General features: G+C 31.1%; 4 protein-coding genes and 1 long non-coding RNA gene across 5 annotated transcripts; 3 read left to right on the top strand and 2 right to left on the bottom strand.

Annotated features, from left to right (window-relative positions):
* Nucleotides 1-456: 456 nt before the first annotated feature.
* LOC137919904 (uncharacterized) lies at nt 457-2,263 on the top strand. Its single transcript, XR_011106744.1, has 3 exons — nt 457-529; nt 976-1,068; nt 2,082-2,263. It is a non-coding gene; the product is annotated as an uncharacterized lncRNA (long non-coding RNA).
* Nucleotides 2,205-4,078, bottom strand: Trs33 (trafficking protein particle complex subunit Trs33). Its single transcript, XM_068763124.1, has 3 exons — nt 3,781-4,078; nt 2,658-2,921; nt 2,205-2,489 (listed from the first exon to the last, which is right to left on the bottom strand). Exons 1-3 carry the CDS (start codon nt 3,865-3,867, stop codon nt 2,364-2,366), a joined length of 477 nt encoding a protein of 158 aa, XP_068619225.1. The 5' UTR covers nt 3,868-4,078; the 3' UTR covers nt 2,205-2,363.
* Nucleotides 4,079-5,982: 1,904 nt separating this feature from the next.
* Hexim (Hexamethylene bisacetamide inducible) lies at nt 5,983-8,256 on the top strand. The gene has a single exon (XM_068762980.1). It carries the CDS (start codon nt 6,150-6,152, stop codon nt 7,161-7,163), a length of 1,014 nt encoding a protein of 337 aa, XP_068619081.1. The 5' UTR covers nt 5,983-6,149; the 3' UTR covers nt 7,164-8,256.
* A 745-nt stretch (nt 8,257-9,001) lies between these two features.
* Nucleotides 9,002-10,125, bottom strand: LOC137919935 (tRNA-specific adenosine deaminase 2). The gene is made up of 2 exons (XM_068763158.1): nt 9,831-10,125; nt 9,002-9,619 (listed from the first exon to the last, which is right to left on the bottom strand). The coding sequence occupies exon 2, from the start codon at nt 9,572-9,574 to the stop codon at nt 9,080-9,082; it is 495 nt and encodes a 164-aa protein (XP_068619259.1). The 5' UTR covers nt 9,575-9,619; nt 9,831-10,125; the 3' UTR covers nt 9,002-9,079.
* A 218-nt stretch (nt 10,126-10,343) lies between these two features.
* Nucleotides 10,344-15,481, top strand: HSPBAP1 (HSPB1 associated protein 1). The gene is made up of 6 exons (XM_068763056.1): nt 10,344-10,959; nt 11,217-11,353; nt 11,442-11,566; nt 12,001-12,125; nt 12,692-12,802; nt 14,104-15,481. Exons 1-6 carry the CDS (start codon nt 10,633-10,635, stop codon nt 14,515-14,517), a joined length of 1,239 nt encoding a protein of 412 aa, XP_068619157.1. The 5' UTR covers nt 10,344-10,632; the 3' UTR covers nt 14,518-15,481.
* Nucleotides 15,482-15,897: the final 416 nt, after the last annotated feature.

The raw sequence follows: 15,897 nt of genomic DNA on the forward strand, positions 1-15,897 counted from the left end.
AGGGACCGTTAAAACATAATGATTCAAGTGGCAGTTACAGTGCTTTCGCTCCATGTACGTCAGCACCTATATGTGACCGGTCGCTTCATACAAAAACCTAAAAGCTATAGAATAAGTTAACCCAGAGGAGCTGCTGTGCATATTTGCTTAAAGTATCAAAGTCATAGATATACATTAACTTGTAAAAAAAGTTTTGGTTTTGTTTTCTTAAATTACCACTAGGTTTTTGTTGGTGATAATAATTATTTCTTTGTTAACAAAAGAAGATATTCGTTAATATATTTTAATGAAAAATTACTAACTTTTTTGTATGTAATATTGAAAGATATTAAATACTAAAAAGTTTGAATTCTGAATACAAATGAGGAAGAAAAAAATATTTATTATTGGCGAGTAATAGTTATTGACTTTTAAGCTATCAAGTAGGAATAGTGCTACTTGAATTCTTTGTGAAAAGGCGTAGTAAATTTGTCATAAAATCGAAGTTTTGCATGTAAATGAGTTTAGTAAAATGATAGCTTTCACTAAGGTAATTTCTTAGTTCCACAAATATCGTAGATTTAATCATTTGAATGTAGGATAATTCATGTTTATTGAGCCTGAATTATTGTGGATAAATATATTATTAGATTAAGTTTTCAGAAACTAAACGACCGTTAGATGTAAATGTTAAATATAAAGACAGGTTTTTTTGAATTAAAAGTTGGAATTATATATCGACTTATTATGTTGAATTGTTGTTGTTGTTGAGTTGTTTAAGTCTAAATGTTAGGATTCCAGCATTTATTTTGTAGTTGGATGTTTCAACACATAAGCAATAATCAATAATCGGAATAAGCAATAATCGGAATTTAAGTGATTTACATGTGATAATTATAAAATATATTTGTTGGGAATATATTTTGTACGTTAGACCGACAAAATTTCTGAAAGTAATTGATCAGATTACGTATGCGTGAATTTGAATCTTTACAGAATTTGATTTGCGCTACCAGGCAAATATCGACGACTAGAGGTAATCAATGTACAAGTTTAGTTAAAAAGAAAACTTTACAAGCTAAATTTCAGGTATGTATTGAAAGTTATGAGTTGAACGAATTTCCTGTAGATGGAAAAGTTTATTTGCAATTGCAGTTTTCTGTTGAATATAAGAGTAATGTTTTAACACGTTGAACGCAAGACTAAAAACCATGTTTAGTTCAGTGGGCCGCGACGGACACCATGTGACTGCCATCATGTTGGGTCCAAGAGGCCGCGTCGGATACCATGTGTCCGCATGCCCTCGATCACTTCAGAAGCCTCTAGGGAGCCAACGGACAGTGTTTCGACTGTTTTTACCAAGGCATGTGACCCACGCGGCCCCGCAGAAAAATAATGGGTAAATCGCTGTTTCCGTAAGTCGCCCATTATTTTTAAGGGTTTTACTGACAATATTTGCAAAAAACACCTTGGCGATTTTTTAACGATTTTCGATTTAATGGTGTGGCCCCAGGGGACAGTATGCTGTCGGACACATGGTGTCCGCCATGGCGTTCAACGTGTTAAAATGGGGAAAAAAAATTGGGAAAATATTTGAAACAGATCAAGTCACTGTAAACCTTCACCAGTATGCATATCACAACTGTATCACTGTTTCGTAAACATCGAAACTTAAAATAATGCTTGCGCCGTCCATCCGGTTATATGTCTAGCCACTGAAAGACATTGGGTCTTTTTTCTTTGTTTTTGTCAGAGTGAATATTCAAATGCATATTAATGAAATTATAGAAGATTATTGAGTTATACAAGTATGTATATTGACAAATTTTGCATTCCTGGGTACAAGCATTTATGAGTTAGAATTTTTTTATATTACATGCCCATTTACATCCAGAGATCTTTGCAATAAAAGTCTTTTCCATAGTAAACCTATAGCTATTAGGAAAATATTGAACACTGTTATAATTGGTGTGTTATATGTAGTATAAGAATATACCAATTTTTTATTTTTGTATGTTGAAGTATATAATATATAGGTAATAAAATATGTATAAAGTCATAAATCTTGTTAATTTCTATATATTTTTTTTTTCTTTATGCAGTGTGATGATGGGAAACCTGTATGGCTTAAAGGGGGTCTATATGACAGGGTTCTATACAGCACTACTATATTTTTATGTTGTGTTGGAATTATCATGGATTTGGCCCTCATTTTTGATCAAGCAAAGCCACATTCCTGGAAAAATCCCGTATGCTAGAAGTATTTATGTTACACTTACTTAAATTGTCCAGTTTATTTAATCCTTAATAAATTATGCATAGAACTATTTTTTAAAAGAGACAAAACAGGAATAAATAAATTTATTTGTAATTCAGCAAATAATTTAAGATCTCTGTACATGAATGTGAAATTTGCAAGATGGCATAGACTGCACTTCTGCTGTGACCACACTGTTTATGCATAAGTTTGCCAGACCTCCCCTTATCAATCCACATGTGTAGGCAACATACTGAAACAAAATGTTGATTACACCTCATTTGACATTAATAAATGTTCATGTACAAATAAAGACAGTTATAACAACAAACCTATCATTTTTATTTATGATGAGTAACCTACATTTTAAAACCTTCACAATATTTTAAAAGATATAAGACAACTTAGTTATTAAACTTACCCTAGGTGCAAATTCCAAATACTGATGACTGTTAGAAAAGTTTGTGAGAAAACGAAATGCATTGTCTTGCAGAACATAAACTCCTTGATGATTTGTACGCAAATTGTCAATTTGCTTTTTATAAATACAAGTCCAGAAATCGGTGCATATAAACTTCATTGTGTCTAGTTCATCTTTGAATCTAGGCCATTCTCTTGTAAGTCTCTCCATAATTTTGTAACCAGCAGCAAAGCCTATGTATTCAACAAGGGACAAATCTACCTCCTGTCAACAAATATAATGTTTCTATTTCTTTTTGCTGAAAAACTTACCATAATTTAACATAATTTATACATTATAACAAGTTAAAAGACAATATATGGATATGTAAGCTTATTTACTCTACTCTTATTCTATGTTATAATTCCTACTTTGTCCTTTATAAGGTTGGAGCTGATAAAGACCATGTATATTTACTACTTGAACAGTTTAATGAATGAAGGTCCTCTATAATTAAAAGAAAAATTTTTTCAGATAATTGTTACATTTTCTTTTTATAATTTCACCTGATTTTAAAATTTGTATTGATATTAGGGAAAAGTAGACATATCAGATTTGCACATATACAAATGTTGGGTTTGAAAACTGTTGACTCAATCGAGATTGTTCCTATAAGCTAAATCCTATAATCTCATAAGCAAAATTATAAGATATGTGTGCAACATAAATTTTGTGTAAAATATGCATTTATTCTTTTTGGAGAAGCATGTTTTTTTATAACCCTGCACAAGACCATGTAAAAAAAAGAGTTAGTTGTATTTATGAGTTGGTAAGTGGATATCTTTTTTAATACAAAATCATGTCTTGATAATAATAATACCAGGAATAATCAGCAGAATCTTGGTATCTCCTTAATTTCCTTTATTACTACAATCTTCAAATAGTACTATAATTTTTGCAGAAAATTTGACAGTAGAATTGAGGATTGCAGTAATTCTAAGTTTTTCTGTTGTAAAAGAAATCTACAAATACAATAGTTTCCGCATCACTAATACGTCAGAGAAAGTAAAAAAGAGTAATCAGAAAGTATTTAAAATTTAAAAAAAATTCTTGACATTTTTAAAGTGTACATTTGGTTACTGACTTTATTTCCATTGGTAGTTTTCGAATTTTCCAGTGCGTAGTTAATTATTTCTGAATGTAACAATTCAAATACTATATCATCAGCCATTATTCGTATTTAAAATTTAAAGACCCTGAATTTCATTCACTTTTTCGACCTGGAGATTCTTATAAAACGTTTCCTTAGTAAAAACTCTTTAAAATAATAGTTAAATAATAATTTAAAAACTAAAATCAGTTCAAACAACTCTGAACGTTTTGCTGTTTTAAAATTGTGAGAATATTAAATTTGAATGATAAATGTTATGCCAAATGTAACACATGACATATTTACTTCAAAATATGTCTACCCATAGACTATGCAGATTTTTTTCATCGTAACGGAAGGTTACTGCTTGCTTTATTGATATTTATTTACAGTGTCGTGGAATGGAGATGGCATATTGAGACCACTCACTATAAACCTAAAAGTATGTAACTCGAGGCTTTCCGTGCAGTTTCAGCTTGTGCCGTTACCTTACATATTCTTATTGATTGTCTTATTGTGTCAAATTCTCAGGTCGCTGAAAGAGGCAGTCTATGGCAGTATGTCCCAACGCAGGGCCCACGCTACACAGGGGGCTATTTTATTATTAAGGGGGCCATTCCAAAATGGACTCTACACGAGTACAACCCTTAGGCTCCACGGTTTAACCTTTTCGAAAAAGCAAATATTTAAATAATTATGATAAATAATTACATTAAATATTAAATTAATATAAAAATCTTAAATAAAGTTATTCGGAATTTAAATCTCAAATTTTCATAACGTTCTGTAAATTTACTTTCTTTCTAAAACCTATTATTTAAGTTTCTTAAGTGAACAATTCAAATGTTTAATAATTATAAATGAAACAGGGGGGGGGGGGGGTATAAGAATTTTAGAAAGACTAAGGTGGGGCATAAAACCATAAAGGTTGGAAAACACTGTTCTATAGTGTGCTAAAAATGGAAAAGCGAGATGGGACCTGAGCCTGGACTGTCGTAAATTACAAGTATAGCATTCCAATTCGGGTGTGCCATAAAAAGCCAAAGTTTGGCTCAATTGATTGTTGATTTAAGCAGATGATTCATCAATTATTACAATTTATTTTTCAACAACTCGATTTTTTGTGTTTGTCATGAAATTCCGATTTAACATTTACTATATTTTTGTAAATACGACTTATGATCTTCTTCACTTAGTCTTGGATTTTTGAATTTACTCTTAATACACTTGTTCATGCTATACTTACCCTTTGCATAAAGTTCACGACGCTTTCCTATATATCACTAGATTCGGTTATTAAAAGCTCCTATTTTATCTTATACAATACCCATAAAATATTATTTCTAGAAAACAATTTAAATTCATAGGGAGCTTTTCGAAAGTTAGTTCATAACAAAATGATAAAAAATATCGGCACCTCTCAGTTTATTCATTATCAATAGAGGTAAATCATATATAAAATTTTCTGCTGATGATGTTCTTCTTGTTACACTCCAAGTTAACATAAAGTTTTGTAAACTTTATTTTCAGGTTTTTCAAAAGCTTTTTGTTAGTAGTTATCGTACAATGAAAAACTATTCTATTTCATTCAATTTTAAATATATTTGGATCTTTAATAGTTTCATCGAGTTGCCTGTGCTACAATAATTAACATTCATTTAAAATTTAGTTTGACATCCATCAACCTGCAATAAGTTCGTAGAGTAGTAAAGGTTCGACATAATTTCAATGAAAATGGTATTTAGTAGTATGATTAGAAGGCAGAAGAAAAGAATGTACTGACAGTTTTAATGGCCACTTAACTTTTGTAGTTTATTACAAATTCTTAATGTTTGTTATTAGCTTTTCAAGTTCTTTCCTGTTGTATTTGTATCAAACTCTCAAATACAATACAATCTCTTTATAACTTTAAATTCTAGATTGTCTTTTTAGGCCTGGATGCCATGAATTTTCCCAAGAATTGTAATTTACTACGTTCATATTTTTTCATTGATGAACATTACTAAAACGAATTAATCATATTTAATCCATCCAAAGAATGTGAGATAAAATTACAGAAAATGCTAAAGACATTTTTGCTTACAAACAATACTAAAGAATAGAATTAAATTAACTTAATCGTAAGTAATGTGGTAATTTTATTTTTTTAGTGGCAGCACTACAAGTACTTCGTCAACTTGTTTCATGTAAAAGGAAGATGGCGAAATGGCTATCACGCTTGCGGTGTCTCTTTGTTACCTTGCTCTGGCAAATGTCGATTTCAACTAGTGTGTAGCTGTAGCTCTCAGTTGCTGTATTAGTGAAATTTCCGGATTTATTAGAAATATTGATTCTTAAATCATACCATATTGACCTTCATTAAAATGGATGTAAATAACATCGCCGAAATAAAAGATGGCGAGCCTGTACGACCCTATTTGGTTGTGGAAGCGCCACCTATAGTAGAAGTGACGAAACAAAAGTTTGAAACTAACTTTAAAAAGAAGAGGAGGCGCGGGAAAACTAAACGAAAGATTATGAAACCGTTTGCAAAAATTCCCTGGCAAGAACGAAGAAAAAATGATCAAACGAAAAGAATTAACAGATTTCGTAAAATTGTCTTAGCTAAAACTCAAGCACCATTTAATAACAATCAGTTTCTAATGGAAATTCATAAACCCGAACCGGAAAACGATTTCCATAATTTAAAAATGCCATCCGCTCGCACTCGAGATTCCAGTTTCAGTGTTGATTCCGAAGATAATTATTTCTTTTCACTGCCTGAGGATGAGGAAGAATATTTAACTAAAGAATTTTCAAGTGTTTATGAAGACGCACAAAGTGAACGTTTGTCTAACATGTCTAAGAATGAGCTTATTGAAGAATACCTTCTACTAGAAGCCAAATACGACAATGTTATTAAACGAACTGAACGTTCTAGGATGAGAGATACTGAATCTGAAAACGCAACACTAACTGATAAAGATACTTCTGTCACCGACAAAGATAGCATGGTTACAGATCGGGATACTTCTGAAACTTCCGCTTCGGGTTCTATGGACGATTCTACCATAACGGATTTGATGCAGCGACTTAAAGACCAAGAGGAACAGATTCGCGAACTTCAGGTCGCTAATGATCAGCTAAGGTTGGAAAATGAACACTTGCGCCATCGGACACATAGCTCCAGTGAAGATTCGGAGAGTGATAGTTCCTCTAGTTCCGACAGTGCTAGCAGCTCCAGCCGTTGCGCCACTCCCGATAATCAGATACCGACAAATGACAGTGAAGTTGTTACAAATGGGAATGAAGTTCAAACCAATGGTGAACATGATGACATAGACTGCGCACAACAAAGTTCTCCAGTTATTAATGGTTTTCACAGTCCAAGTGACTGACATGAGCAAGGGTTTGAATAAATAATTTTGAATACTAAAAACAATTAACCACTGTGTCAGTGAATGCTAAAACAGTGTTTGGAGTATAATGTATAGAATGATTTGCTTGCCTGAAATATTTAGTGACTTGTTATATGTACAAATTTTGGACAGTTTTATTACTGTAATAATGTAATTGTGAGATCTCATATATTAGGTTTAGTGGATTTTCTGTGATGTCCCTGTGGATATTTTGTCAGTAGTAGTATTAAATTATACTAAAAAGTGTATATATTCCAAGCACAGATCTCACTATTATATTTATACAGCGCATGAAATTAATCTTAAGTTATTGTTTATTTAGTATGTTTTAAGTCATTAAATGATATTCCATGGTTATTGTTTGTTGTTGAAATGTTTAATTATAATTGTGAAACCAAATTGATGTGACAATGTTGTAGATAGTTTTTAATATATAAGATTAGAATAAGAAATGTCTCCACAACACCATGTATTTGATTTATTGTAACTGCAACATTTCTTTAGAATTTAAGAGATAAACAGATATTTTCTTAATAAATGTAAACCTATAAAAGTGAATAATGACTTATGATATAAAATAACTGGACAGTAAGTATTATTTAATACTTTATTTGTGTATTTACATACATTCCATAGCTAGAGAACAAATACTTATTTTGTTGTGAAACCTGCATCTTTATTCACTTGTTCTTGTTATTTCATCTAAAAATACAGTAAAGGCAAAGGCTTGTCTATGGAAAGTAATAAATGTAGTCTTAAAGTGCAGTCGAGGTATTTAAATATATCTTGGACTTGTGTAAATCACTTCTGCTCTATGCCATCAAATAACATATATGCAATTTTTAATTTAAAGACATAAATATGATTTTTATATTTTTACCATGTTATGACATCTTTATAAACTTTAGTGAACTGGCAGATTAGAAAAAAAGTAAACAAAGTACTGTTTCATTTATTTAAACTAAAGCTAAATATTTCCAATGTGTATTGTTTTGTAGTGCATGTTTTATTTTTAGTTATGTTTGTCTCTCTGTAAGGTTTAAGGAATGAAAATATCTATAACATATTGTAACATTGCAGTTTTATTATACATAAATTAATTTTAATTCTTCTATTTCTTTTTTGGTTTACTCTGTGTCAAGGATATTTTACCCTTATAATTCACTTCAAATGATAACAGGTCTTTGCACCCAGTCACTATGGATTATTAGTCTAAGCCACAAAAGATCTTGCAGGTTTTCCAATCCAGAAAAATATTCTAAAATAATCTTGCTTCTACTATAATATCCCTGCCTTTCAAGGATCCGCTAGTGAAAAGCATAATATATATTAAATAGGTATTTTATAGGTAAGTCAGTCTTAATGTCCTCTTTTTAATCCAATAGTTTTGAACTGTTTTGGCACTCAGAAATCTAGTATGATTATTTAATACTTGTAACTTATTAAGTTTTCTTAATCTTTACTGCGGGTGTTCTGGGTATCTTATCTAGGAGTTATCTGAATTGGTATACAAGGGGCAAAAATTATTGTACTAATTTAGTTATGTCCCAGTTTAAACAAATAACAGAACTAGTTAAATTACTGAGCAAATAGAACTTACAATATAGCATTATTAAGTTGACCAGTTCAAACAGTACCTAAGAACTTGGTGTTTCGGAGGCATGAGTGAAATTATTTGTAGAAGGGCAAATATGAAGAGTATATATGTCAATACCCTACTTGTATTGATTATGGTAAAAATACTTGTCAGGTGAAAAACAAATTTATCAACAAAAAATTCTACCTTGAGTATTGCAAGATAAAAAATAATAACTAAATTTAATAACAAGATTTTAATTAAAATATATTGAGTATGTAATCAAATGACATAAGTATTTAATAGACTTGGATGCAAATTATGGATAATCTTTTTTCTTTTTAACTTTTGATTCCGGTGCATTTGGATTTGTGCCTTTGTAGAATTGTTTTAAAAGAGTCATAGCTTCATCTGCTAACACATTTCCTGTAACTTCATAACTTTGTAGATAAAAACTGCTTACATCCAGCACAGTTTTTCCACCAAATCTATCATTAGCACAGCCATAGATCACATTTTTTACTCTTAAATTTTGTAAAGCAGCTGCACACATTATACATGGTTCTACAGTTACATATACACATATTCTCTGAAAATAGTCTTTGTAATCAATTCCATTGTCTTTACAAAATTGTAGAACAAAATCTATACAGTTAATTTCAGCATGTCTGGTAGGATTCCGAGTCACATTAACACAGTTTCTGGATTCAGCAACAATATTATTATCAATGGTAAAAATACAACCAACAGGAACTTCTTGAGCAATTAGTGCTTCTGAAGCTAATTCAAGGGCTCTTTTCATGAATTCTACCATATTTTTTAATGTTTGGATTTATCACATAAGAAGTGTAATAGCCAGCTGAAAAAATAAACTATATATACACCATAATATTCAAAAAAGTTATTTGCTGTCTTTTATACTATAAAAGAAACATAAATTGCCTGGAAAAATTTATTAATTTAGAAAGGAATAGACTTGTAGTTTTACAAAAACTAAAAGTCTATTCAAGATGCTTTTAAATTATATTGTCAACTGTATTAGGGAATAAATATTAAACAATATTTCTTACTGCTTAATTAGTTTTTGCAACAAAAGCTGTAGTTGGGAAAATGCGGTTATCTTGACTAGAGTATTTAATGTAAATATAAGCTTGCAAAAATTTTTCGTTCGTGACCAAAACCGAATTATGATCGTACATAGATTTCGTCAGGTCTTGTAGTTTTAGCCATAGTCTTTGGAATTGCTTAAATGAAAAATAATGTATAATAGAATAATTATTACACCCATAAAAGTAACTTCAAATGAAAATTCACAATTTTTATGTTATGGTTCACATGTTTATTATTAAGCAGTACAAATAAAGATTTAGCGCTGAACGTCCGATAAGGTAAATTTGAGTGACCACAGATACGGTTGAATGACAATTTCGACGCTATGACAGTTATTATTAAGAAAAAACTTATAATAAATTTTTAATGTTTAAATTTTCTACTATTCGTTATTTATTTAAAATTCAACTAATTCTACTGTTATAGTAGGCAACTCTTTGATTGCTTTTATGTTGTATGTACATCATATATTTCATTGCCTTGACCCGGCTTGAAACAATGTCTAGGGGGAGAGGAACGGAGAATATTTTACTCTAAGCTTTTTTACCTAATGATGCAGGTAAAATTGAATCTTCTTTTTAAACCAATAAGTTATTTTATATTGCCAACCACTTTAGACAGTACATACGTCATTTTGATGTTAATTGACAATATTTTGGTATGAATGATCTCACAGTGACTAAATCTAATATAATATATATTCGTAACAAAAAGTTGTAACGTTAATAAGTGCGATAATACTCCATTGCATTAGACGACGCTATGTGCTCCATTCATAATGAAGATTTAATTAGAAATATAACGAAAAAGACAACAGTGCCAATAATCTTTCGAGGATTCGTTAAGGACTGGTCATTATGCCAATGGACTTTAGAAAAGTGGTCTTCAGCTTTCGGAGAAAATGTGATACCTTTTCGATGCATGAAAAAGAATTTCGTATCTGCGGGACCTTGCTGGGAAAGAATGTGTAATAAAAAATCTATGAAATTCAAAGAATTCTTAGAAAGTGCGGAATCTAGTGAAGAATGGATGTATTTTGATTATAAATATTTACAACAATGGTTTAATGCGGATCATGATTTAACTAAGGTAAATATTTAGTAATTATTTATTTATTTTTGAGACGTCTACAAATTGCGGAGTGCAAAAAAGAATTGATTAATTATGTATATGACAGTAAATTTTTTATTATTTTATTACGAATTACTTTAAACTAACAATATCATTATAATGCAATAAATTATTAAGGAATGTGAACATTTTTGTGCATGTTTGTTTCGTAAAATGATAAAAAAGAATTAAGTGCCAACTACACATATTTTTTTAAATTGATATGTTATCTATAGGAAGTTTCTTGGGAGAAATTTGGATACCCCAATAAAGATGCTTCTCATAGCACATTATGGATTGGGACTAAAGGAGCTCATACTCCTGCACATCAAGATACATATGGGTACAACATTATTGCACAATTATATGGAAGGTTAGCAATTTTTCAAAATAATTTTCTATAATTTGTTCTAAAGCAACATCTATACTAATGATTATATGTCTAAATTCCCAATTTGCAGGAAGCGTTGGATATTATTTCCTCCTGAAACTGGTAATTTATTGCCTACAAGAGTGCCTTATGAAGAATCAAGTGTCTATAGTAAATTGAACTTTTACTGCCCTGCCAATTTTGATGCTTTCAATGGTAATTTTGATTTAATATTTTAAATGTCCACCACATTCTTTTATTGCTATGTCATCTATAAGAGTTGCAATGGTCAACTCTTTATCATTGTTCCGTCACAAGAGCTCTAATTAAGGAATATTCTTTTAATCGCCAAAATCACTTAATAAATATTATTAACAATAAAGTTCCTACAGTTAAAAAGGAAAATAGAATGCTGTTCTTAGATAATTGTTTAAAAAAAAATTGTTTTGTTAAAATGAAAATAATTATAATTTTTTTTATTCCTATTATCAAGAGATATCCAATCATTATCTCCAAAGTTTTAAAACCAGACCAGCTACATAATTGTTTAAATTTTGCTGTAATATATACTATAGTTGTAAAATAATCTAAATAGGTATTATATAATAAGTGTTTTTAAAATTAATAGATTAAACATTTACTTTTTTCAGCTTTGACAGGTGCCAGATTGGTGGAACTTAATGCAGGAGATGCCTTAGTTGTCCCAAGGGGTTGGTGGCATTATGTACAGAATCTTGATAATATAAATATTGCCATCAATGTATGGTTACCACATGTGAGTAATATAATATTTCATTTATTAAACCTCAATATTTTTTTATAATAATTTTTGGATGGGGCTATCACTGCTGCCCTATGGCCTTTTCAGATTCTGTGGGTTTGAGGTGGCTGGGTGCAGAGGGCGCCGAGCCCAACACCTCTTTTAAAGTGTGGTGTGAAGCTTGTGGCTCCCGAGGGAGCCTCAGCTTGGGCTACTATATACTACTTTTTTACCAGATAGCGAGACTACCAAGCTCTTAGATGGTTTTTGTGCTTGGAGTGAGTAGGCTCAAGGGCTCCAACGAAGGGACCTTGGCTTTGGCGGTCCTTCATATGTAATACCCACTTAGCATTCCAATATAAACGTGCCCGAGAGGTCCAAATCGCGCTGGGTTTGGCCGGTTGCTATTGCCTAGCTAATATGTGCCATGAAAAGGCAAATGCAGTGTAGAACATCCACTCATAAGGTGTAAATGCGATCTAGTTAATTACTGGTCATATTGGAAATCAACAGGGAAGGTCTATGTCCAAAATAATTATATCAAATTAGTAAACAAATTGTTAATGTCCTTTCTTTTTCAGGATAAAGACACTTCAACCCAAGTATCTGAAGCATTGATTAAAATTTTAGTGGCACAAGTGTGCAAAGATTTGCCTGAAAAGACTGCAAAACTTCTGGTCAATCCTAATGAGGTATATCAACTTATTTTTAATGGTATTAATGCTTATGAAATCATAAATGACAACAAACAAACAATTATAACACCTGTGTGTTTTTTTTGGCACAGCTATATTTGAGCCAAGACATAACATATCACTCAGGGGCATATTCATGTTACTTTTTTTAGAATCTGTTGTACTATTCATATGCCAAATTTAATTAAGTCATTAGCAGAGAATGCTGTACTAAATTAAGACTCAATTTCAATACCAATGTTAAAAATTTATTTTCTTACCAGAATTAAGTAAATATGAAATGTAAATAATTTGTTGTTAAACTAATTGTACGCCAACCTTTCTTAACTGTCCTCTATCAATTGAATGAATATTTCCACCAAATTCAAAATATTTCATGGTGGAATTAGACAATGTGATGAGTCAGTTTTATATGTTGAAATTTCTAAAGCAGTAACTCTAAAATATGTTACATTAATGATTTTTTTCTATTGGAATGTAACTGACTAATAACTTCCGACAGAAAAAGTGTACAGGGACAGATAGTAAACAATTATCAGTTTTAATATGTAGTAATTCGAATTTTCAAAATGTGTTTTCTTACTAGACAATCATTGTTATTTATGATTTCTGAAGTCATTGATTTTCGGATATGGCGTACCATATATTATTAGAAGGTAAATGAGTTATACATTCATGTTTTTAAAGCTTTTACATAGATCAGGAGTGAACATCCTTCATAATCAACAGGTCAATGAAAATTTTAAAGTTTTTGGCGGGCCGCACACAATGTAACACTTATTAATATTAGGAAAATAAAATGTTCAAATTGTAATGAAAAATCAAAATAAACAACTTGAAAATATTAATGGGAAATTTTGCAACGTTTTTTCGATACAATCGTATATATAATACGTACGTAGCTTTCTAATCGTACATCAATCAGTTTTGATTGGTGGTTATTATTAATTAATTATATTAACATGGTAAATTAATAACTATTATTATAAATATCACTTTATTGTAAAAATAACAAAATATTGATAAGAGAAAGTCGATAAAATAAATTTAATCTTAGAAATGTTTGATGGGCCGTAAATGGCCTGCGGGGTGTGTGTTGTTCATCCCTGATATTATTAACAACAAAATATACTTACACCACTTTAACGCTTTTTACTTATAATCTGTCAAGCTATCAATTACACATAGATATTATATTCAAAATAGAGACAACATAGAGTTCTTTAATATTTATAGTTTTTTCCATATTTTAGCGACATGTAGAATAGATTTGACAAAATGAAATTTCTCTTTCTTAGGATGATATATCCGATACGCCGTTAGCAGTTCTGTTTCTGCAGCTCGACACTGTTGCTAAGAGCTATCTAAACAATAAGCGAAAAGTGCGACGATACAAACGACAGAGAACTTGTGAAGTAGATTCCGACACTCCCGCTGTTGACGACCCTCCGGACGACGATTTTGATCTGAAGTCACTGATAGAAAATAAAGAAAATAATTTAGAATTACCGGCCAATATAACAACCCACGATCTAATTAATTTGTTGAAAGAAAATTTAAACTCCTTTGCGAATGCTAACAAACAATTGGAGGAAGACGAAGTAGAGGGAGCTACTGATAAACTGTGTTTGACAAAAGCTGTGATTGATGCTTTTTGCCAAAGCAATGTTATTGATTTAGTAAAACAAAATTTATTTGAACGTCTTAACTAAATTGAGATTGAAAGTGAAATAAACATTGCAAGGAACACGGAGCACGTGAACTTTTGTGAAAATTATTTATAATACTTTATATTAAATAAGTTTTATTTTACTAGCGCATAACGTATGTTCAGTTTTACATATTTTATGTTGTAGATTATTTAGCGTAAAATAAGTGGAAACTGTGATTTCTTTAATATGTATTTAAGCGACATATTTTCTTAAAGTAAAAGAGAAATATGAAGGGAGCAAATATATAGATAAATTATAAGGCTTTTTTTTACGGACTCCAGAAATTAGAAAGATGTGTAAGATGCTCTACATTTAGACACACCTTTTCTTTTTAAGAGATGTGCAGATTTTTCTTTTCTTAGAAAAAACAATTGTACATGTGGGTTGTAGATCCGTGCTCAAGATTTGCCATAGGTCAGTTTTATAGCAACGAACGACAGACATTGCTTTGTTCTTACGAAGGTATGGTTTGTATTTTTCTTTAAATTTTAGACTTTCACCGGTAATAACCATAGTGCTACCGAAACCGCTATACCGCGCTGAAGGTGGGCACGGTGAGACGGGTAGATTTATTCACACGGAGCTATTCATATTTTTGCCTGTGAGTGTCCATGATAATGGCTGTTGAGATGCCCCGCGCGCAACCAAACAGTTGAAAACAAATTTACAACTATAGCAAAACATTTGACAATAGGCATAACAGGTGAGCAGAATTATGAGATTCACCAGCTCTAGACAGCTAAATATATTCGTGGAGATTGTGGAGTGCTCCAATTAATAATAATAATATTCGCAGAACGCAATCAATTCGACGGATGCTTATTATGTCATTGTCGCACTGACGTTCTTATGTCATTCTTATTACTTTTAAATTTAAATGACATTTGTGGGGCTGCTCACATATTCTATGGTGTATGAGTTACTTGCAAACACGCATAAATGTTTCAGAATTTCTTGATAAAATTGTATGAGAAGAGTCCCTGTACCTGTTGGGTGGTTTAGCTTAGAACAATGATAAAATTTGTATCTTTTTGTGTAAAATGTCTAGAAAACTTATTAAAATAACAATATTATTATTTTCAAACATTAATGAGATACTTGGACATTTCTTTAGTAGGGTTTGTACATCACACGTTGCAAGCTAGGACATCCACTCACGTCTTTTTGATTTCGTCTGATTTATCTATATTATTATTACTGAGTGAGAATATATTTAATACAAAATTTGCAAAAAGACATAACATAGTTCTTCGGATTTGCAAGTTGACAGGTGGAACTGGTGCTAGGGTCTTTTAAGTTCAGGAGTGGAGACCACGGACTGGCGAGCGCAGCGAAGGATGTCCACCCATAAGGTGTACAAGCGACCTTGTTAATATCGTC

Source organism: Battus philenor, unplaced genomic scaffold, assembly GCF_028537555.1.
Source record: "Battus philenor isolate CCGP_79_NKW_IND1 unplaced genomic scaffold, ilBatPhil1.0.hap1 SCAF_17, whole genome shotgun sequence".
In the NCBI taxonomy this organism is placed as follows: domain Eukaryota; kingdom Metazoa; phylum Arthropoda; class Insecta; order Lepidoptera; family Papilionidae; genus Battus; species Battus philenor.